This window comes from Cygnus olor, chromosome 28 (assembly GCF_009769625.2).
Source record: "Cygnus olor isolate bCygOlo1 chromosome 28, bCygOlo1.pri.v2, whole genome shotgun sequence".
Lineage (NCBI taxonomy): Eukaryota > Metazoa > Chordata > Aves > Anseriformes > Anatidae > Cygnus > Cygnus olor.
Genome location: NC_049196.1, coordinates 81,999 through 103,234, shown reverse-complemented (window position 1 = coordinate 103,234; position 21,236 = coordinate 81,999). Strand labels below are relative to the sequence as shown.

The 21,236-nt window shown below is 49.6% G+C and overlaps 1 protein-coding gene and 1 long non-coding RNA gene across 8 annotated transcripts; one reads left to right on the top strand and one right to left on the bottom strand.

Annotated features, from left to right (window-relative positions):
- Positions 1-1,167: 1,167 nt before the first annotated feature.
- Positions 1,168-20,371, bottom strand: SETDB1 (SET domain bifurcated histone lysine methyltransferase 1). Of its 6 annotated transcripts, none has more exons than XM_040538732.1 (22): positions 20,148-20,371; positions 18,751-18,975; positions 18,229-18,401; positions 17,672-17,709; positions 17,436-17,535; positions 16,842-17,009; positions 16,330-16,531; positions 14,991-15,064; positions 14,442-14,632; positions 13,418-13,547; positions 12,927-13,065; positions 10,243-10,401; positions 8,931-9,533; positions 8,266-8,382; positions 7,751-7,920; positions 6,221-6,837; positions 5,526-5,554; positions 5,071-5,245; positions 4,262-4,424; positions 3,554-3,765; positions 2,646-2,734; positions 1,168-2,016 (listed from the first exon to the last, which is right to left on the bottom strand). In XM_040538732.1, the coding sequence occupies exons 1-22, from the start codon at positions 20,222-20,224 to the stop codon at positions 1,899-1,901; spliced, it is 3,969 nt and encodes a 1,322-aa protein (XP_040394666.1). In that variant the 5' UTR covers positions 20,225-20,371; the 3' UTR covers positions 1,168-1,898. The 6 variants fall into 6 exon arrangements, with proteins under 6 accessions (XP_040394666.1, XP_040394668.1, XP_040394669.1 ...); XM_040538734.1 differs by having other exon boundaries at positions 5,113-5,245; XM_040538735.1 differs by lacking the exon at positions 20,148-20,371 and adding an exon at positions 19,128-19,278.
- On the top strand, positions 19,166-21,193 carry LOC121060708. Of its 2 annotated transcripts, none has more exons than XR_005814907.1 (3): positions 19,166-19,288; positions 20,177-20,394; positions 20,506-21,193. It is a non-coding gene; the product is annotated as an uncharacterized LOC121060708 (long non-coding RNA). The 2 variants fall into 2 exon arrangements; XR_005814908.1 differs by lacking the exon at positions 19,166-19,288 and adding an exon at positions 19,920-20,094.
- The last annotated feature ends 43 nt before the right edge of the window (positions 21,194-21,236 follow it).

Genomic DNA, 21,236 nt, shown 5'->3' with positions numbered 1-21,236 from the left:
GTGGCTGGAAAGGCAAGCCCAGTCCTGGGGGGGGGGGGGGGTTTGGTTCTTTTTTTTTTTTTTTTTCCCTGCTGAAAGTTGTCCCCAGCTTCAGAACCAGCTTGGTGCTTGGGCTGGTGCTGCTTCAGTGGACTGCTGCCCTGCGTGGGAGCCCTGGACCCACAGGGTGCAAAGCGGCTGCCTGCATTGCCCCCATTAGGAGCACAAAGCTGCTATTCAATGGGCCTGTAATGCTGGGAATGAGCTCACAGAGGCCCCAGAAAGCTGCCCTTTTTTTTTTTTTTTTTTTTTTTTTAATTTTATTTTGAGTTGTTCTCCCCCACCCCGTTCATATGGGGGGGGGGGGGGGGGGGGGGGGGGGGACGGGACACCTGTGTGAGTGCAGCTGCACAGGCTGAGCACTGCCCTCAGTTTGAGTGCCTGAGGACGCAGTGGTGGCTGGAGCCCTGCTGTTAGAGCTGTGGCCCTCTTCCTGCTGCTCCATTGCTTCTCCAGGTTGTTTTTGCTCTACAACCTGAATTTGATTTGTAAAATCTGCCACTTTTAGCCAGTATTTGTGTGACATTATTGAACCTCAGACACGCCCTTCCCTCCTCTTCCCTACCCCAGCCACTCAGAACACCTAAAATTGTACCACAGTAGTCGGAGAAAATAGAGTACATTAGTGGTGTTTGTGCCACATCCAGCAGCCAGCCCTGGCTGGCAGGCAGCTGTCCTGTCCTCCCTGACTGCCAGCACCAGCCTCACCCTAGCGTCTCGTGAAGACGCTGATGCTGTAATGAGTGTGTTACTATAAGAAAAGGAAGGTGAAAACAACTGTAGGAGCTTTTTGACCTCTGTGTGCCCATGACTGTGCACATCTTAACATGTCTGGGCTCATCTGGTGCTGGCAGGCAGTTGATGAAGGAAGTAATAGAAATCCTGCTCGCTCTTTTTTCTTTTTTTTTCTGTGAGATGTGTCAGTTGGACCAGCATAGCTCACAGCAGTGGTTAGCTGGCAGGACAGTGACAGCAGCAGGGGTGTCCTTGCTGCAGCAGGTTTATTTTTTCACCCCTGTTCTGCCACCACAGCGCCCCTTGGCCCTTAGCATTACTGTCACCTCATGACACAGATCAAAGTGGCCAAAAAGAAAAGAAAGCTGGGGGTGAAGTTGAGCAAAATTTTAGTAGAAAAACACACTTTATTGCTTTTCAACAACAATACAATTTTTTACAGCTAGGAGCCGAGGAGAGATGCTTTTTTCCACCCAACTTGACTTGCATTGCTATACCCCCCAGACTGGTCCATTCTTACATGGCTTAGCCTCACCATTGTCACTTCCCTCCCAGTCCGGTCCTAAGGCTGCAGGGACAGCAACAGCCCCATCCCAACGATGAAGTGCTTCCCTCGAGTCTCTAAGAAGTATTTCCTGCTGGAAACACTTGACTAGCAGCACCATCGGCATGGGCTGGAGCTGCCCGGAGGTTTCTGACTTAAGTTCAGTAGAGCTAGAAGAGAGCAGTAACAGCTGCTTGTGTGACAGCTAAGGACCTCCATCAGATGTCTTACATCACAGCTCAGCAAATGCCCTTTTCTGTGGTGTTGAGACAAATCAGTCTGGTGTAGGGCTAATGTAGCCCATGGGACACAGTAGAGCCAAAGCTCCCAGCATCAGGTAGCTGGCTTGGGTGTTACCCCCTACTGTAGCCATTCCAGGTGCATTACACCAGGTTCTGGTCTGCATTCAGCTGATGATCCAATTTTCAAGTGAACAGGAGAACTCAAAGCCATGGTACTCAGCTTTGTAACAGTTACCAGTAAACAACCACCGCCTTCTCTGCTCAGAAGAAACAGTACTTTACCCTCACAAAGGGAAAGCTAGGACCAGGCCAGCAGCACTTGGGGAGCACCAGTGGGCTCAGAGCAGCCGCCCACGGCACTCAATAGCCCCGCAACAGCACAGCAGCTCTTTGCCTTCTACACTGCCCACTTCATAGTTGTAGTCCCATGTCAGCTCTGTGCCAGCTCGTATCCTCCTGGAAAGAATCAACAAACAAGTAAGTGCACAACGAGGACAGGCTGGGAGAATAGGCTGTTCCAAACAGGAGGATCTCCTGCTAGCAGAGAGCAAAGCTTACATACAGCTTCTCCAGCCAGGGCAGGGCAGTCCAGCTTTACCCAGGGCAAGAGTGAAGCAGCCAGCAGAGCTGCATTTGGCTCCAGAGTGAACAAGGGACAAAGTTCCCTGATGAATCACTCCCATGGGGCTTCACTGAGGGGAGATCATGCTTGTGGCGCCAGAGAGGCACACAGCAGGGACTCACCCCTGCCCGGTGCTGCCTGTGAGGTGGCGGCTCATCCTTCTGCTGTTGGTGACTCAAACACCCCACGCAGCCAACTACTCCGTGCTCATCTCTCCCCTTTGGAAAGGCCCCAAACTGATGCAAACCGCACCAGAATCTATCACAGGAAGAGAAGTCCTCACCCAACTCATCTCCAAGCCCATTCTCCCTGCTCAGGCTGGTATGAAACCAGGGCAGTGGTTACCAGGAGGAAACAGCCCACACTGGTCACGCAGCCCCAGCCAAGGGGCTGGATTCAACCAAGGCCCGCAAATTGTCAGTGGGCACTGTCCACCCGCCCTTCCCCAAGCGCTCTGACTTACTTGCTAGCAAAGAAGGCGACCCAGGGGAAGCGGAGGTCATGTGTATCCACAAAAACATTCTGCACGAAGAGGTTTGGGCTGCAGCTATGCTGCAAATGGACCAGAGACAAACACTAAGCAAGTTCCTGTGTCAGGAGGGATGCAGACCAGCCAGCAATAAATATAATCCTTTATAAACAAGCAGCATTCCTGATTTGACTGCTGTGTTCAGTGAAATCCTGATGAGACAGGGCACACTCCTTCCCCTGCCTGCATGACTAGGGATGAGTCATTAGATCCACGTAGGCAAAGGTAACGGTCATTGGAAGGACTGACTTGGCCATCCCACTTACCACATGTCATGGGGCTGGAACAGCCTCCCCTGTTTCACCCTGGGGGTGGGGAATCATCCTGTTAGCCCTGCTCTTTTCTCTTTTTGTTTGTGTTTATCTACTCCTGGGCAGGAAGAGGCCCACTAAAAGCACAGGTTACCTCAGATATGTCCCTTTCTCTTCTCAGATGCCAAGGGTACTAAGAAAACCAGAGACATTCCCTCTTCATCCCCTATTTTCAGGGCTTCCATTGCCACCTTGAAGCAAGGGGCAAACAGGTTTGTCTGCTATCCACAATTCATCCAGGAACGGAGTGAAACCACTGTACTGGAGCAGCAGGGTTAGTTTCACCCCAAATACATCCAAAATCTTGCCCAAATCAGCAACAATCATCCACTTGTACCCTTTGAGGAGGGGCTGGGGTGGCCAGGAGGTGGTTCAGCTCCTAACCAGCATCACACCACACAGTTAGCAACCCAACATAACAGAGACTGGCAGGGACAACAAACCAAGGTTTAGGGTGGTTATCCAAGGTCAGATTACTTCAAATCACACTCAAACAGCGCTCCCACAGAGCTGCTGAGGGCTGTGACTCACATTCAGGTAACGGCCCAGGTTCCCCTCCAGTTTGGCATCAATGATATAACAAGACTCCTCTCCATCGTAGAACTGCCGTGTGGTTCTGCGGACAGGTACACTCTCACCCTTGTCGGCCACTGCCATGTTGGTTGACTTGATGGCAATCCCATGAGTAGATTTCAGGGCAAAACCTCGGGTGGATTTCACTGCCACCTGCCTCTTAACAGGACCTGCCACAACAGAGGAGCAAAGGCTGCCACTTCCTCTCTCCACCTCTCAAAGAGGAACCCCACAGTAGTGTTGCCAACCCAAGGTGCTCTGCTCTCACAAAGGGGTGATAAGCCTCTTAGAGATGCAGCTCAGATCTAAAACACAACCTTGGAACGGCTCCTGGAAATCTCCCAGCTCTCCACCCAACCCAGGAGAGACGGGAAACCCACCATAAAAAGCATCACGCAGTTGCTTTCTCTTATATATTCACTATTATGTAGAACTTGAAGACTGGCTTTTGCAGAGTTTTAGCACAAGCAGGGCACTGGGAAGCTTCCTGCCTTGGCTGTAACACTTAGCTCAGAGGCGTTTGGAGCAGGACATGAAATATGGCTGCTATGCCCTGCCAATGGGGGCAGCAACTATCAACCCTTCTTGGTGGTTTCTGGCCAGTATTTCTTGCAACACCTCTCATTTCTCAGTGTTCCTCACCCAGTGCGGTGCAGCTATCCTCACCTGAGCCAGAGGGGTTTTTCTTGTCATCCCCTTCTTCTTCCTCAGAGCCTGACGAAATGGTCTGGATGTCATCACTGTCATTGGTGGTGCCCTGGGCCTGCCCTGCCGCTGTCTGCCCGTTCTCCCCCTCGCTGTCTGTGCTGCTTGACAGGGTCAGCACATCCTGCAAAAAGGCATTAGCATCTCGTGAGTGTAGCCTGGGTAGGGGAGAGCATTGGTCCAATGCTTTCCAACTGACATTCAAGGCTCCTTTTTCTCTAAATAGTATTTTACTCTTTTACTCCATACTCTAGGAAGCCCTTTTGCAAACACACGTGGACACTGAGCCACAAGGGGACAGAAACCCCACCTCACAGGCCAATCTGCAGTGGGGCTTCAGGGGGCTGCTTAATCCTGTGGCACCAGTGCAGAGATGAATCCTCTTTGGCCCATCAGGTGCTCTGGGTTTTGCAGGGAAGGGAGAATAACCCCAAAACAAAGGCCAGTGATGACTATCCCCCCAACAGATGGCTTCCTAGCCCCAGCTCCTCTGACCAATAGATCCCTGGGGTGCTGGGCATGCAAACCAAGGTGCTACATCCCATTCTAACATGAAGACCAAACACAAAAACTCTCCTAATTTTTGGGCTTTCAGAACCAAGAGAGATCCACACTGTCTGAAGGAAGTCAGAATTCTCCAAGAAATCACAACTAGGAACCAAAGGCACTGCTCTGGTACTCAGCTGGGAACAAAAGCAGCATATACAAAACCCAAAAGTTCAAGGCTTTCACCAAATCAGTTTGGGGCTATAAGGCAGAACCAGGCTCACCCCTTGTAGCCCATGTCTGAAGCTTGAAGGGTCAGCGCTTACTTCTGTGGTGGGCTGCAGGGGGACAGAGTGTCGTCTGCTCTGCAGCAGGGCTGTTTTGCTTGTCGGCCTCCGGATTCCTTCTAGTTTGGGAGGGCTCGGGTTGTAGCCATACATCCTTCCCAAGTCGCTTAGCCTATGAGGTGAGGAGAAGAGCAGGTCATACTTCTATCTCCACCAGGCCTGTCTGCAAGCCAGGTAGAGACCCAGCAGCTGAAAAAAGCAGAGCTGGGAGAGACCATCATCTCCAAGTGTTTAAATTTGCCAGTGCACACCAGGGCACAGCCCAGGCCCTCCCAGCCTCTCAGCTCCCTCTGGCAATGGCAGTAATAGAGTAGAACCCTAGAATTGCAGCAATTCATTCAGAGGGAAATTTGGAAATAAAAAGCAGGAAAATGTGATTTAAGAAACCTTACCCAGGAAATTTGCTTGAATCTTCAGGTTCCTGCACAAGAGACAAACACAGAAGATTAAGATTTCTCCTTTTTGGAGCATTCTTCAACCCTTCTGTGGATATGCTTGCAAAATATCAGCCTGGGCGTCCCTACTGCTCAGAGTGACACCCAGTCCTTGGGGTGCTCCAGAAGAGCCAAGTTATGATTGTAAATCCCCCATCCTTAACCCCCCATTGGTGGGGCTCTGAGTCCCCTTCTCCAGAGCAAGAGGATGGACAGAGACCACCTCCGTCTCCACACTGTCCCCAGCCCTGACTGAGCTCACTCCACACCAGCTCAGGCAGCCAGGCAGGGGCTGTGGTGGCTCCCTTTCTCAGGACTGCACACCCTCTGCATAGGCACGCAGCACCCTGGGGCAGGAGTGGTGCTGAGCTGGGGCAAGCTCAGCCCAGCTCATGCTGAGTCACTTGTTCACAGCCTCTGTACCACCACGTGCCCAAGGAAGGGAAAGGGCACCTCCACATCCCCCATGGTGGCAAAAGCCAAGTAAATAGGGCAAGGGGACACACATCAAACAGCATCACAGTCGACCTAGTTGTGCTGAAAAGCCATTCAAGCAAGAGCACAGTTAAGGCACATCTGTGTCTTAGTTTCTACATCCATGCCTGCAAAGCAGGCTGCAATATGCATATCCCAGTCCCACAAACCTTCCTTACATCTTTCTTCAGTGCCTTTGACTCTCCATCCACATCACCCAGGACAGGAGCAGATGCTTTCTCTCTCTCAACAGGGAGATCTGTTTTGCAGGCCTTGACTTCACCACCCTCACTCATCTTGAAGGAGGAGGCACTGTCATTGTCCTGGAAGCCATCGGACATGCTGTTGGAGCTTAGCCACGAGGCTACTTTGTTTTTGGAGGTCTCCTCCGACACTGGCAGCTTACAGGAGGCAGCTACTGCGATCTCATCGTGGCTGATTTGCCGGGTGAGCCCCGAGTCCTTGGAGGCTGTCTCTGACAGCCCGTTCTCTTTCTGGCCACGGGTCTGCCGTCGTGTCGCATAGCTGCGCCATACCGAGCTGGTGCTGAAGTCCTCATCCTTGCAGAAGTTGTCATCAGAGCTGTCCTCATTGGACTCCTCCTGCTCCTCAGTGCCTGTGTTTTCCTCCTCTTCTTCCTTGAGGTCGACTCCACTGCTGTCAGATGAGCATTTTGCATCACTCTCATAGCCCTCCTTGAAGTTCTCCACGCTCTCAATGTGATCCAGGTTTGCAAAATATTCATCACCCATCTCTAATCCCTCTTTGTCAGCAAAGTCATCTGTGAGAATTTTCCCTGGCAGTGGTAAATAAAAAGCAAACTGAGTTTTCCAGAGATTATATTCCTACCCCACCCATTTTGTCCTCTCCAAGGGCTCAGTGATGAAGAAACAGGACTGATGGCACCTTATTCCAAAGCTGGGCTGAGAAAGGAAAACATATTATCCTAATACTCGAGGTAGTAAAAATCTGAAGCACATGCCTGACCTGAAGTGGACCCTTGTTAACACACAGGCTTCCAGCAATGAAATCTCTGAACAGCAACTCAAACATGGTGACTGCCTTTTTCTCTGAAGGCTTTGGACTGGAGGTGAGGGTGTAGCACAGAAACAATATTAAGGCAAGAAAACAAAACACAGGAAGTCAGGCAATACACATGGTTAGTTTCTTTTCAGAGTTAATGCAACCATGCTGTGCAACTTCTGCATTTTATTGGTTTGTGCCCATGTCTCAGGGACTGGTTCAATGTAAACAGGAAGCAGGTAGATGTTGATTCACCCTCAGTGCACAGAGACAGCTCTAGGGATCTGATCACTTCTCTTGACACTGGCGCTGCAGCCATACCAGTTTCTGCAGCATTTTGTTTCAGAGTTGGGCAAGGTAAGGGCATCAAAATGCTGCAAATTCAGCATCTAAGTTTTTACCTTCCTGTTTCTTTAACAAGCACAGGAAGAGCTTCACACCCATTCCAATGGGTTTTGCATTTTGAGATAAACAAAGCATACGTCTCAGGCCTGACACAAGCCGGACACAACCAGGTCTTTTCAGTACTTATTTTTTCCCTCCTGTTAAGCAACACAAACTAGTTTCGTATCTGCATACGTATGACCACCTGGAAGAACACTGGCTCAGCAAAGGCTTTTCATTCACAGCAGCTGTTTCAAACCTAAGTGGTTTCTAACTCCTTGTTCAGCGGGGTGAGATCCTACCTGCATAGATGCAGACAAAAGAGCCTTTAGCAATATCATCAAGGCAACGAATGCCCCAGCCTTTGTTCTGAGTCTTGAATAACTGTAGCCGGACTTGGAGCCCATGTTGGACCAAGCGATTGGTACACATGTTAATGTTGCACTTGCATCTCTTGTTACACTCATAAACCCTGAAAGAAAGGAGAACAGTGAAACCTCTCTCTGGGACCTTAATCATCTTCCCTGAGAAAGACATATCCCAAGATTTGATGTTGTGCCAGGAACGATGCAAAGGGACCTGCAACAGCAGTGACTTAAAGCTCAGCAGAGTAGGGAGACTGTGAGACTGTGGTTGCCAGATACCGCAGCAATGCATAGACACCCTAGGCCACACGTTAACAGATGAATCAAGAACAGAGAGGCAGGTTTTCAGTATCTGCACTTAGCTTCAGGAAATACTGCCTCTTGATAGCATCAGAGGCCAAGTTTCTGGGGCTGGTATTTGTGAGGAGAAGAGATGGCACAGCTCTACTCACCCTGTTGGGAGGCATTCTTCCAGCCTTTTGTGCTGGTATCCTGAATTGGGGTTGATCTGCCCACCTGGCGTGCAGCCAGTTGCTTGGACTGTCAGCTGGTGACAAGCACATTTTGATCTAGAGACAGACACAGAAAAACCCACCCAGGCCCCAGAGGTTAGTTTTACACACCGGTTTTGCAGGAATTAAAAAAAAAAAGTTGCATCTTTCTGCATGTATATACGCAGAGTTGAGCGCCCAGGACTTGACCAGGAGTAAAACCTGTGGCCCACCAGGGCTGCATGGGCTTAAAGTCCACTGCAGGTCCACCTTGGACAGCCCCTGAGGAAGAACTTCTGCTCAGCACAACTTTAGAACAGCAGAATCAAATGCTGTATCACACAGCAGAGATCAGAAGCATAAATGCTGTAAAAGAAAAGACTACACAAACAGAGCATATTGAGAGCTCAGCTTTGCCACAATGGGACAAGAAGGTACGCTGATATTCATCACACATAGCTAAGGTTAATTGGGAGGCTGAAGACATCAACAATCTTTCTGAAGGTCACACCAAATGCTGCAGTTTGTTCAGCTGAGCCAGGAAAGGGTTGTTATCAGGGCAGGCAGCACAGTCCAGGTGCTGGCCCCCACCCACCAGGCCCCGCAGCAAACAAGGAGTCACCTACTTGTCTCTGCAGCCATCTTTGCAGTCACAGCCCACGAGGAACTCCCAGCTGGTGTTGATGTACACCCCTTTGCCTGGGATGCGCTCTTTGCTGTAGGCCACCTGTGGTGGCGGGGTGTTATCAATCTCATTGACACAAGACAGTGGCACATCCTCCCTGCCCTTGGTAATGTCTGCAATGTAGTAGTAGGGTTTGTAGGGCTGGAACTTACGATCTACCAGCACATATGGGTCCAAGCAGAACATCTCCAGGAAAAGGAAGTCACAGTCTGTCTCAAAAAGGTAGCGCTCAATTTCCTGCATGGTTCGCAGGCACAGCCCGCACGGTGTCTTGTAGATGACATGGAAGCCCATCTTGCGGTTAACCCGTCTGCGGGCTGTCATCCGTCTGAAGTCGTAGAGCAGCGGGATGAGCAGGGGATTCTTGCTGCGGTACTGATCGCTGCGGATGGGACGGACGCGGGACAGACAGGTGTAGCTGCAGACATGCGGCAGGTAGAATAGTTTCTCCAGCGGGGCTCGGTAAGAGGGCTCATTGGGCACACGGTCCATCATGCCATGGAAGGTCTGTGCTGTGCCAGTGCCTGCCTGGCCACTTGAGAACCTGTTACATTAAAAGGAACAAGCTGAGTAACTGCAGCTTAAGGAAGAGCAGTGCTTGCTCCTAAATCTGCAAATGGATTTTAGACACTTAATTCCTAACAAAGTAGCTGCTAGTTATGCGCTGGGACACCTCACTGGCTTTCCTACCTGGTTCAATTAGACACAAGCTCCAGCATTCCCTTATAGTAAAGCAGCGCATGTCCCAAAGGGACGGTTACCAGCCACGGTGAACACACACAAAAAAATCAGAACTAAGGAAGCAGAAACAAGCCAGCTGTGATCTCAGAACAAGGATCAATGGCTTCTGTACTGTGACAAAGCCACCACTGTGGAAAAGCCACCTGCAGATATAGATTAATACCGGCTCCACGCTCAAGCCCCAGAAAGCTTGTGGAAACAGGAGTCATTCAAAAACAAGCAGGTCAAAGCCTTTGGCCAGGGCCCTGCTGGGGTAATTGCTGGTCAGTGCTGAGAACAGACCCTCCAAGCTCAAGTCAATGACAAAATGTACCAAACGGTTGTCTGGGAGGGAAAATAAGGTAAGCTGACAACAAATGCTCAGGACAATCTGGCAAAGGTTTCAGTCCATACCAAAAGACAGACCTGCACTAAAAGAAACAAGCCCCAAATGTGTATCAGCACCGCCAAACTCTCAGAAGGACCCAGGGATTCTGCTGCACGTGTACCAAGTGTGAACAAGCTTTGTTTACCGATGTTGCTGGGATGCACCGGTCCTTCCGGCAGGAGGTGTATCACTCAGAACAGGTGAAGAAGGTGAAGACTGCCCAGAGCCCACAGAGCCAGGACGGAAGGAAGTACTTTTCTTGGCCACTTGCTTTCTCGACTGGGCCAGCTGACTGTCAGAGCATCTGCAAAAGGGAAGAAGAGAGGTGATTTGCAAGGTGCATACGTTCATACAACTGGTAGGATTCAGACAGACAGGAGAACCAAAATAATCCTCAACCAATGAGGTTAACAGTGCCCAGACAAAAGAAACTGAACAGGTTCTTCCTAACAACTGTGGAAATTAGCTCACTTCCGATTACATGTGCTGTTTGCAATCCCACAATAATTCCAACCAAATGTCAGAATTCAGCCACTTTTAAAAGTGACTTCTGCTGTAAAGCTATTTATTTGAAAGTGAGGCATGAGGGTGAGAGGGAATGTAACGAGCATGTCCAACGCCTTCACTTCAGGAAGCTGGACAAACCAAGGCATGAAGAAACCCCTGCAACAGCAGAAATGACTTTACAGAGGCTCAGTCAGTGCTACAGTACTGAGCAGTGGGAGGAACAAGAAGTACAGAAGGCTTTTTTTGTCCCTAACAAGCACCGAGATAAGACTGTACAAGGGAATGTAATAATATCACTGACAAAAGGGCTATGAGGGGCTCCCAAACACCTCTGCAGCCCAATACACAATATCAGGACAGTGGGAGTGATCTGGAAGACAGCAGTCCTCACACTCAGAGAAAACAACAGTGGAAGTCTTCAGTCCATTTATACTGATAAAACAAAAGCCACCCCAAGCAAGGCACTAGTTTTTCCACAGGTGGAAAAATGCAGTTATGTTATCAGGGCATAAAAGGAAGAGAGAGTAAGAGCAGGAAGGGGTGACAACTTCAGCAAACATCTGCCTTACAAGAAAGGTGTTAAACACACATTTAGAAATTCAAGAGCAAGAGAAAGATGCTTCTGTCAACAGGCTTTAGACAGCCAGAAATGGCTGACACTAGCAGTTCCCTGGCACTGTAAAAGAGCCTGAAGAGAGGGAAGAGAACCAGGCCTTCCTCAGAGTAAACAAAACACTGGAGCAAAGAAATCAATCTCTTGGTTTTAATAACCTAAAACCAATGTTTAATTAACCCAAAAGTATCCTTCAAGACAGTAGTATGCTGCCTTCCGTCAGTGGTGTAAAAAAAAAAAAAAAAGTTGTCTTTGAAGCAGTTCAATACTTAGTGGCAGGGTGGGGAAATGGCTGTAGTGTCTGCTTGTATTAAATCTGAAAACAAGATCCTAAAGTCAAAGCCACTGTGGGGAGAGAAAAAAAGTGTTTCTTGTAACCACTGCAAGGACTGTTAAATGGAAAAGGAGATTTGTCAGTCAGCAAGACTGCAGGATGGCAGATCCCAGCAGTACAACTTTATTGTCTTCATGTTGTGCTTTTGCACATCCTTCCTACACCCTCGACAGGGTGCCTTAGTGTTAGGGAGACAGCACAGCTCTTCTTCCGTTCACAGGTGGAGCCCTAGACTGAAGGTCTAGGAGCCAGCATTGCATTCCTCATGCTGGAGCAGACCTCCTTTGGCTCTGGGCCTCTCTTCTTGGTTATGCAAGAGATGAAGAACAGGACTGTGGCTTCAATTCTCAAGTCTAGGTCAGAACAGAACAGGAGGAGCATTTCCTAGTTAGTCCCCACATCCAGGGGCAGAATGAGTCATATTGCACTGGTATTTGGAGAGGAATCCAATTCTGAGAATGGAGGCTGGGGGCACACAGAGTTTCTGACACGCTGCTACACCTAAAGAGCATCTGGTGAGTAAAACTTCACTTGCTGCACAGGTTCCTTACAGTTGGGGCATCTCCTTTCTCCCTTTTGCCCATGTAGCAAGGCACAGTCACAGCAGAAAACATGCTGGCAGGGAGCCAGGCGTCCATAAATTCGGATGGGAAATCCACACTGGTGACAAAAATGAACTGGGACAGCATCTCTCTCCCCTACAAAGTTATTAAAGTCCCAGAGCACATGCTCAGGTACCCTGGTGTTCTCAAACATGCTCCCTTCGTCACAAGGCCGAGTTCCTCCTTCATCCAGGCCTCCTTCAGCACAAACCCGCACCTCTGAGAACATCCCACTTGGGCCCCTGGTGGGAGGAGGCATGTGTGTGACTTGGCCGTAGCTTAGTTTTATCTGGTTTGGTTCGCGACCACCAAGACCAACCACTGATCCTGAGTTCTCAGTGCCTTGTAAGTCATTGAGGTCTGTGAGCAGGTCAGTCCAAGTGGAGGAATGCAAGGCAGCCGGAGACCAGTGCCTGGACGTGACACGAGGGAGCAATTCAGATTTTCAGAAGAGAAGCAGCAAATGTTCTAACTTGGAAATACATTAAGTGCAAAGCTTTAGCCCTGGGTAAGAACAAGGCATTTGGCTCAGGGAGTGCTGGGCTGTCAGCCCTCCCGCCCCCAGTTAGTCATCCAGCAGCCCTTATCTACAGTTTTCCCCAGAAGCACAACTAAAAACAGTTCGTATAACCAGGAAACAAGTCTAGCCATGGAGGAAACCTGCACCTGAGGATTCCTCTACACAGAAAGGGTGGTGCCTGAAAGAGCTGAGCACAGGACACAAAACAAAAAGGAGGTAGTGGCGGAAGCAGAGAACTGACTCAAGTACTTACTCCATCTCAGCAGGCTGTGGAGAAATGGACCGTGCAGCCAGCGAAGCTGCCTGCATTTGCTCTAGGGGTTTGTACTGAGTACCGGCTCCGGTTAAATCTTGTGTATATTGTACTACAGGCCCTTTGCTCCGGACAGCACCTAGTGGGGAAGGAGAAAAAGCAAAGTATCAAAAAGGAAAGTCTCTGCATCAAACAAAGTTTGTTGCACTAGTCACAAAACATTGACTTAGTTCATGAAGGCAACCAAAACACAAGCATTTGCAATTAACAATGGGACACTGGCTGATCTCTGAGTCACAGCCAGTCACCACAAACAGATTCTGGCCACTTCACACAACTGCAGTCTGCTTTTGCTACATCCTTATGCCAGTAGATAAAGCCCTTTGTAGATCTCAGACTCCAGGAGTTCTACTAAAAAAAGCAAAACAATAAAATGCACAAAAAAGCCCACAATGCATTCATTCAAATTCCAGGATACACATTAAACATACCAACATTGGGACGAGTTCTTGCTTGTCCACTTTGCTTCTTTTCTTGGGTAGAGGCTGTGGAAGTTTTCATGCTAAACATGGGCTCGAGGCGTGTGGAACCCCGGTAAATCCACTCACAGCGTTTGTCATCCTGCAAAAAGGAGAAGGCAGCACCACTCACAGCACAGCAAGAGCTTCCTAGATGAAGTATATAAACCCAGGAGACAGCAGTGATGCTTTTAAAGTCAGCAGAACTGAATTGAGAGGAGACAAAGCATCAAACTGAAGGACCATGAAAGACCATGCAGCCAAGGCAGTAAATACTTCTTCATGTCCAGGGGAACACTGACTACAAACCCGCTTTTGCCTCCAGTCTAGAAAGAGGCCCTCCACTAAGACCTCAAACTTCACATGCAGCTCTCTTCTCAGTCCACCAACTGATCAGCAAGGCACTGTTGGAGAAATCAGACTACCCCAGGTGATACGCGAACTCCCCTGCATGAAAAGGAATCTGTTCTAGGACAGTGAGGTTAAAATCTGAAAATACACATCTTTCTCAGCACCAGTGGCTATGCAGTTATTTCAGCAGAAAGGGACCCAAGTAGGCACAGAAAAGTAAGTATCTTTTCTGCAATTTGTAGAACTTGAGCAAGCAGAATATTGCAGATTCTGTTTCTCTCCTGCTTCTCAAACCAGCACTTGGACAGAACACATTGCTAGGAGCTTACATCAAGAAAGGACCAGGACAGAACATGTGCAGATGATAGGTTTTGTTTCTTATTCATCTGTTAATTGCAGTTTGCTCTTAAAGTTTTACATGCAAAATACTTTAAAGAGCTTTTGAAGTTTTCATCATCAAATTAAAGTCTCACCTTCACATCTATACACAGTAGAAATTAGCAGAGTAAGCAAAACACCTGCTTGGTCCAAAACTCTGTCTGACATTAGCAATGAAAATAGATTTGATCAGACCCACAGAGTCAGACCCCTCACTCAAATTTAAGCCCATCTTCCCCTTCTAATGGGAGAGGGGAAATTGCCATACCAGGAAAAGGATTTTGACCAGGCTGCCATCCACTTCTTCCACTCTGGATTTCCACCAGGTCCCTTCCCATTCTGTTTTGATCAACTGGCCATTCTTCAGCAGCACCATGGGACGGTTGGGGTAGGCTGTGATGTACTCCTCAATGAAATCACGACAAGAAACATCTTCTATGTCTTCCCAAGTCTTTTTAACTGTTCAGAAAGGGATGGACAGGAGAAAATGAAGATGATGAAAGACTTTTACAAAGAGGATCTTTGACTCTTTTACAAAGAGGATCCCATACAGATCTTTACATAAGAACAATCAAGCAGCAATCTTGGTGGTAGGGCATGTAGCCATGTTAAGGCACATAGAGTGCAAGGAGTGCACACACTGTGCGGGTAAGAAGCCATTATTTTCTCCCGCTTCATATGCGAAGCAAATCTCCACAGGCACAGCACTGGAAGGTGACATGCAAAACCTCCACTTTTGAGCGAGGCTCCTTCATATGCCCTAAAGCCCTCCATAAAGTTTCAGTGTTAGGACATAGAAGAGGCAGAGATCACTCACGTGGCCTGCAGATTGGGTACAGCTCCCACTCCTTGACATATGAAGCATAGCCATCATCAAAGAAGATCAGGAACCTAGAGAAAAGCAAAGAGAATGTGTGCTACAAGTTGGAAATTAGAAATGCAACTAAATAAAATGCAGCTACACATCATATAATGGAAGCGGAGAAACCCTCCTCTTCCTTCCACCAATCACAAAGGCCCTCAAACAGGTATGACAGGTGAAGACAGAAAAAAATTATCATTTCTGCCAGGAACTCACGAGCTTCCCAGTACTGCCACTCCCACTGTTTCCGAACAGCCCAGAGCTATGCCTGTGCTCCCAAAGACAACAAAAAGAGAAGCTGCCCAAAGGCTTCCCAGCAGCATAGCACAGCCGGGCCCTCTTCCCTCAACTCCAGACTCCTTCTGTGCCTCAGCCACAGGGAGGGAAAAGACAGTTTAATTGCTCTTAATTTCTGCAAGCAAAGATATTTTTGGAGTCTTTTGGACCGAGCAGCACATGAGGCTGCACATCATGACTCAAAGAGCACCGCAGGAAGAGAGCTGAGGGACACTGCCAAGGCTCCACCTGCAGACAGGAGATGACCACGGAAGTGGTCTCAGTGCCTACAGCGGACCAGGAGCTCCCAGGATTATGCCCACAAGACTGACATGGCACCAACTTAGTACTGCATGCCTCCAAACAACAACGTCAGAATAAAGAGCCACATCAAGGTTGCACTACAAGAGATCAGTATTACAGCTAGTCTAGCCAGGAGGAGTAAATTTGCAATATGACTAATAAATGCAGTTCATTTTCAGTTATTAAACACTTATCAGATAGGACTTTACACAATTAGGCATTTATGGCAGAGCCACATTTGAACCAGGCAGGGTGATTACACCCTTTATGAATCTTCTTAGAAAGACCACAAGCCAAAACCACATCGAAGAAGCCCTGCCCCTTATTTATATGTAGCTGAAGAGACTGCTTTAAACATGCTGTTTCTCCTCCTCAAGTGTTTTGGCAGCGTTGCTGGCAACAAACACTTCTAGGACTCACATTTGCTAATGCCGTATTATATGCCTTGAGCAGTGCAGAGTTACCTTTGTGTGATAATTTGAATGAATTACCAAATATAATTTCTGACTCAGGGACATGAGTAATAGAAGAGAAACTCCACACAAAGCTTTCATAGATAAGAAAAGCTGAAGAAAAAACATTGAGAACTAAGTCCCTGGAAAGGTCAGAAAAGAACGTAGCTTCCACTATAGAAAATTCCCTTCTAATTAGCAAAAAAGGGGAAAAAAAAGAGGAAAAAAGAGAGGGGTACATGACTGTGGAGGAGAATTAATACCTGTCTTTATTCTTCATGTTTGGGGTTTCAGCCACAATGCCAGCGTACAGCCAAACCTGATTCCCATCTTTGTATTTTGCCACAACCCTGCTCCCAACATAGTGTTTCTCCGGGGAGGGATGATAGTCATAAGCAATATGATTGCCAGAAAGCAAACTCTTCCCTTTGTTGTCAAATTTTACTTTGTACTTCTTACCAGCACCTGAAAGACATTTCAACAGGGCAAGATCAATAAAAGCTATGATTTCATACATGAAGTCTAGTACCATATACCACTCTGACCACACTCAGAACTTTTTTGAAAGCCTCTCACAAATGAATTTGGATAGCGGAAGGTCATTATGGTGATGTGTCACTTTCACAACATTGTATTAGTGTCCAGTGCTTTTCACTGGATCTTCTTTCAAGTGGCATTAGGTGCTCTGACACATCGGGAACTGCTCAAAGTAATTAGCAAACCAAAGCTTAGTGAAAGCCAGAAGCACCAAGACATCAGCAAGCACAGGACATACCGACAGACTGGATGGCAATCAGAGTTCCTTTGTGCCATGTTTTGGTTCTCTTCTTGCCCAGGATCCTCATGCCAATGTTCAGATCACCATCATTGCTGAGATCGCTCCCAGCTGCAGCAGGTCCAACAGACTGGAGAGTGGCAGGAGTTTGCTGAGGGGTCTGCGCATCTACCCAAAGAAGAACAATCAGAAGTAAGCTAGAAACCGCCTAAAGACTCACTGTCTTACATATGCAACGGAAGAGTATTTGTGAGACCTGAGACAGGAAGCACTCCTGCTATTCTTCTAGTAATTTTAAGTGCCTCTGGATGGAGTAATCAACAAGCGAGGGTTAAGTAGCACTAAAAAGCTCTCATGTTATGGGAACACCACCATTTGTAGTTGGTTTTGGAAGGGTCATAAAGAAACAAAACAGAAATTTGCAATCAGTATATCCTAATAGGTCTTTCCATCAGGGAAACAGAAAAGAAAGAAATTGTAATTTTCTTTTTCAGAAAGAAAACAAACAGGCCAAGATTCAGACAGGACCAAGGGTAGGGCACACACAGGTGTCAGCCAATATCTGTCAGCTCCAGGAAGCTCTCACAGACTGACCTTTTAGTGCATCCTGGGCATTTGTTTTCTTGTTCACAGCATCCATAAATTTCTGAACATCCTGGGCAGATTTTCTCATTGCAGCCATGGCCTCACGCAGCTGAAGAGAAGGAAAGATAAAGAGAATAAGAAAAAGTATGCAACTTTTCTTTCCCCACCAAATACAACGATGTCCTAAGTGTTCCAGCAAAACTCAACTACAAAAGTACACCATAGTCAAGTCTTTGCCAACTCACCAGAGTCTGATCCTTTACAATTTTGGGATTAGTATCACCTGTGTTTAGAGAGAAAAGAAGAAGTTTAAAACATCTTGGGGATGAAGAATCCATCTTACAAAGTCACTGAAAGAACAGGGAACAGAGAAAAGCAACCGTTCAAAAGCTGCCTCTGTCCTTGGCAGGAGATCCACTCAAATAAGACATTTACTAACTCATCAAGTCATCCTTTCTAGATGCATAACACGCTGCACTTGCACCTTCTCCACAGCAGAGGCAGCCTTTGATGGGGACAATAACCAGGTAAGTGGAAAAAAGGGAAGGTCCCAGCTTGGCACCTGAACAAATCTAAACTCCAGGAACCATGGAACAGTTACGGGGGCCTTGGCAGACCATGCAAGTGATAGCGTTCCTCACACAAACTGAAGGCATTTACCATTCAACCTTCTGCTTCAGGACCACTGTGGCTTATGGCCAGCTTTACGGCACCCTTATTCCTCTCATTCCACCCCTGCTCCAAGACATGCCCATATCTCCACCCCTTCCTTATCATCATGTGGCATGATGAGATACTGAACTGTTCTTCCAGCCCAAATCGATACTCATGACATCGTCATCATCCTCATCTGGGATCTCAATCACTTCTGTAGGCTTGGCAGCCAAGTCCTCGTCTTCAGAACTGCTCTCGCGATACTGGAGGCCTAGCTTGGAGTACAGATCCTTTACCAGTATCTCACATTTATCAATGGCTCTGGGGGGAAAAAAAGAGACAGATACAGCAAAAGACAAGGTGAGTCCAACTGTACATCTCACAATACTACAGAAAAACCACTGGGGAGCTACTAATTAAATACAACTGTCATGAGGTGAGGTAAGAATATTCACCTGAAGGATCCAAAGCCACAGGGGAATAATTTTAATTATCCCTCAATAACCACATACAAATGAATCAATGCAGAACCAACCACGGTGTCAGTCTACATGGAAGGGAAATGGGCAGCACTCAAAACATGGGACTCTGCCACCTGATTTGCCCCTCCTCTACTCTCTGAGGCCTCACTCAGACACAATTCCAGGGCTACAATTCCAAGCACGCCCACCTTGAAGCATCATCAAAGAGCCGGTCAACATGAGCCACCTCTTCTTCCTTCTGTTTCACACACTTCTCCAGCTCCTCCAGCTGCTGCTTCCTCTGCTTTACGCATTCAAACTTCTCCAGCTCCTCATCGATGATGTCCTGGAGCTCTTCCATGGAGATCCCCAGTTCCTCCATCACTTCTTGCTGCAGCTCTTTGATCTCCTGGGAATCCATTTCTGCTGCACACCTAAAACCACAGAGAGGTGAGAAAAGCCCAGTGAGACCCTATGGCTGTAGCACACCCTCCCTGAGGCACAGCGCTGGCAAAAGCTCAAACCCCGTTTTTTGAAAGCTAGCGGTAAGGATCGTTATAACGTCCAGTCCCAGGGACGCCCAGACCTGCAGCCCCATTTCATCCGGGCCTGGCAATAATGCAACCAGTCTTCGCGGTTTTCTTCGTCTGCCCTACGGCTCGTGTTTCTCCCCCTACTGCACCCAGGACGCTCCGAGCCACAACCCCTCCCTCCAGCCCCGCGAACGCAAAGACCGCTTCTGTCGACGTGAGTGCCGGGTGCGAGAAGGGGGAGGCGGCAGGACGGCGATGGGGACGCGACGTGCCGGGGAACGGGGGCTGCGGGAGGCTGCCTGGGGCAGAGCGCTGCCTCTGGAAGGCGCCTCCTCACCGGGGCCGCCGAGCAGCCAGGAGGCGCCGGGGGGCGGCAGCTCCAAGCGCACGGCGCCCCGGCCCGGGGCCTCCGCAAGGCCCCTGCGGCCCCAGGCCCGCCCCCTCCCCTCGCCCCGACTCCGCCGCCCCACGGCCGCCTCGCGGGCTCCCCCCGCCCCCACCTCGGCGCCCAGGCCCGCCCCGACTCCGGTTACCGAGGAGGAGGCTGAGGCTGGGGGGGGCGGGGGGCGCGGCGTCAAACAGGAAGCAGCGGGACGTCACTTCCGGTAACGGCAACGCCAGGAGCCCAATTCTCCCCCTCTGGCCAGCGCGGCGGGGAACCGCGGCACTGCGCACGCGCGAGGGGCGCTCGGCCACACGCCGGGCCCTGGCGGCAGGGCGAGCCAAGGCGCATGTGCGAAAGGAGGGACTGGGGGGGCGTTAAAGGGGCCGCGGCCCGGGAAAGGCACGGTGCTGCCTCCTAGGGGACGGCGGGGGGTAGGGCCCCGGGGCGCCCGGCGGGGCTCTGGGGTCCTGGGACGCTGGGTGGGCCTGAGGGAGGGAGGCTGGCTGGGGGCCCCAACGAGAGAGAGGGCCCTGAGAGGCTGGGTGGGCCTGGCGGTGCTGGGGGCCCTGGGGGCGATGGAGGGTCCTGGGGTGCTGGAGCGCAGCAGGGCCCTGGGAGCCCCAGAGCAGGCAGTAGTGGGGGGGCGCTGCGGGACCTTGCACCAGGGGACGTGGGGGCCAGTGCACACCGGCTCAGTTGATCTACTCCTCTTCCCAGGTGGAGGCCGAGAAGGCGCTGTAGGGGTCCGCGACGAGCTTGGCGCATCGCATCACCACGGCCAGGAGGAAGAGGCACATGAGCACCACAGAGGCCATGGCGAAGCCCTCGTCCACGTCAACAGCTGGCGGCGCCGTGGTGTTCTCCATGCGGGTGGCCCTCAGGTGCTTGGCCCCGAGTTCCAGGCTGCCGGGGGCTTCTCTGCGGGACAGAGGCAGGTGAGATTCGTGGAGGGTGAGTGAGATGCAGTGCAGAGGAGGTACAGGGGCCCTCCTCACTTCCCAGGAAAATGCAGGTTAAAATATCCCATTACACTTTTTTTTTCAGAGCTGCATTGCCCAGGCGTCTGGACTGCTCAATCCCTGCAGTATTAGGTGCAACAGGGACACCGCGACTTGGCAGACCCTTCACAGAAAGGACGGTGGCTTGGGTTAGAAGTGGGCCGGGAGTTTGTGCGGGCTGGGAAAAAACACCAGTAAGCAAACAGGGGTGGTAACAGAGGGTATTCTGATTGCTTAAGAGACCTTTGTAGCAGTGGACAGATAGATTCATACAAGGTTGGAGAGAAGTGGAGGCTTATTCAGACTACTGCCAGGAAAGCCACATGGACTGAACTGTGTGTATACAGGTCTATCTATATATATATTTATGTGTTTATAGAGCTAAAGTATGCTCCAGGAGCAAGTGAGCAGAGCCTGGACTATACCAAGGATGGCACGTGATGCAAGAGGATCTGCCAAGTCCTGCAGTGCCCAGAGATTGCTGGAAGTCCCCAGGTCTGAGTCTAGTCCCATGTGTGCTGTTTGGGGCTGTTCCTTACCTCCCCACGGATGGATGGACAGATGGGCTGGTTGCTGTGCCCCGCTCGCTGCCCCGCTGTCTGCGGCCCTAGCGCTGTCCCTGACTGTGGCTGCCTTCTGTCACCAGGGCTTCATGAATACTGCAGGAATGTGGCGACATCACCTTTCAGGCACTCCCAGTAATGGGATCCTGTGGATTAAATTCTAACCCCCTTGAGCTGAAAGTATTTCCAGTACCTTCTTTGCCTCGTGGTTGAGGA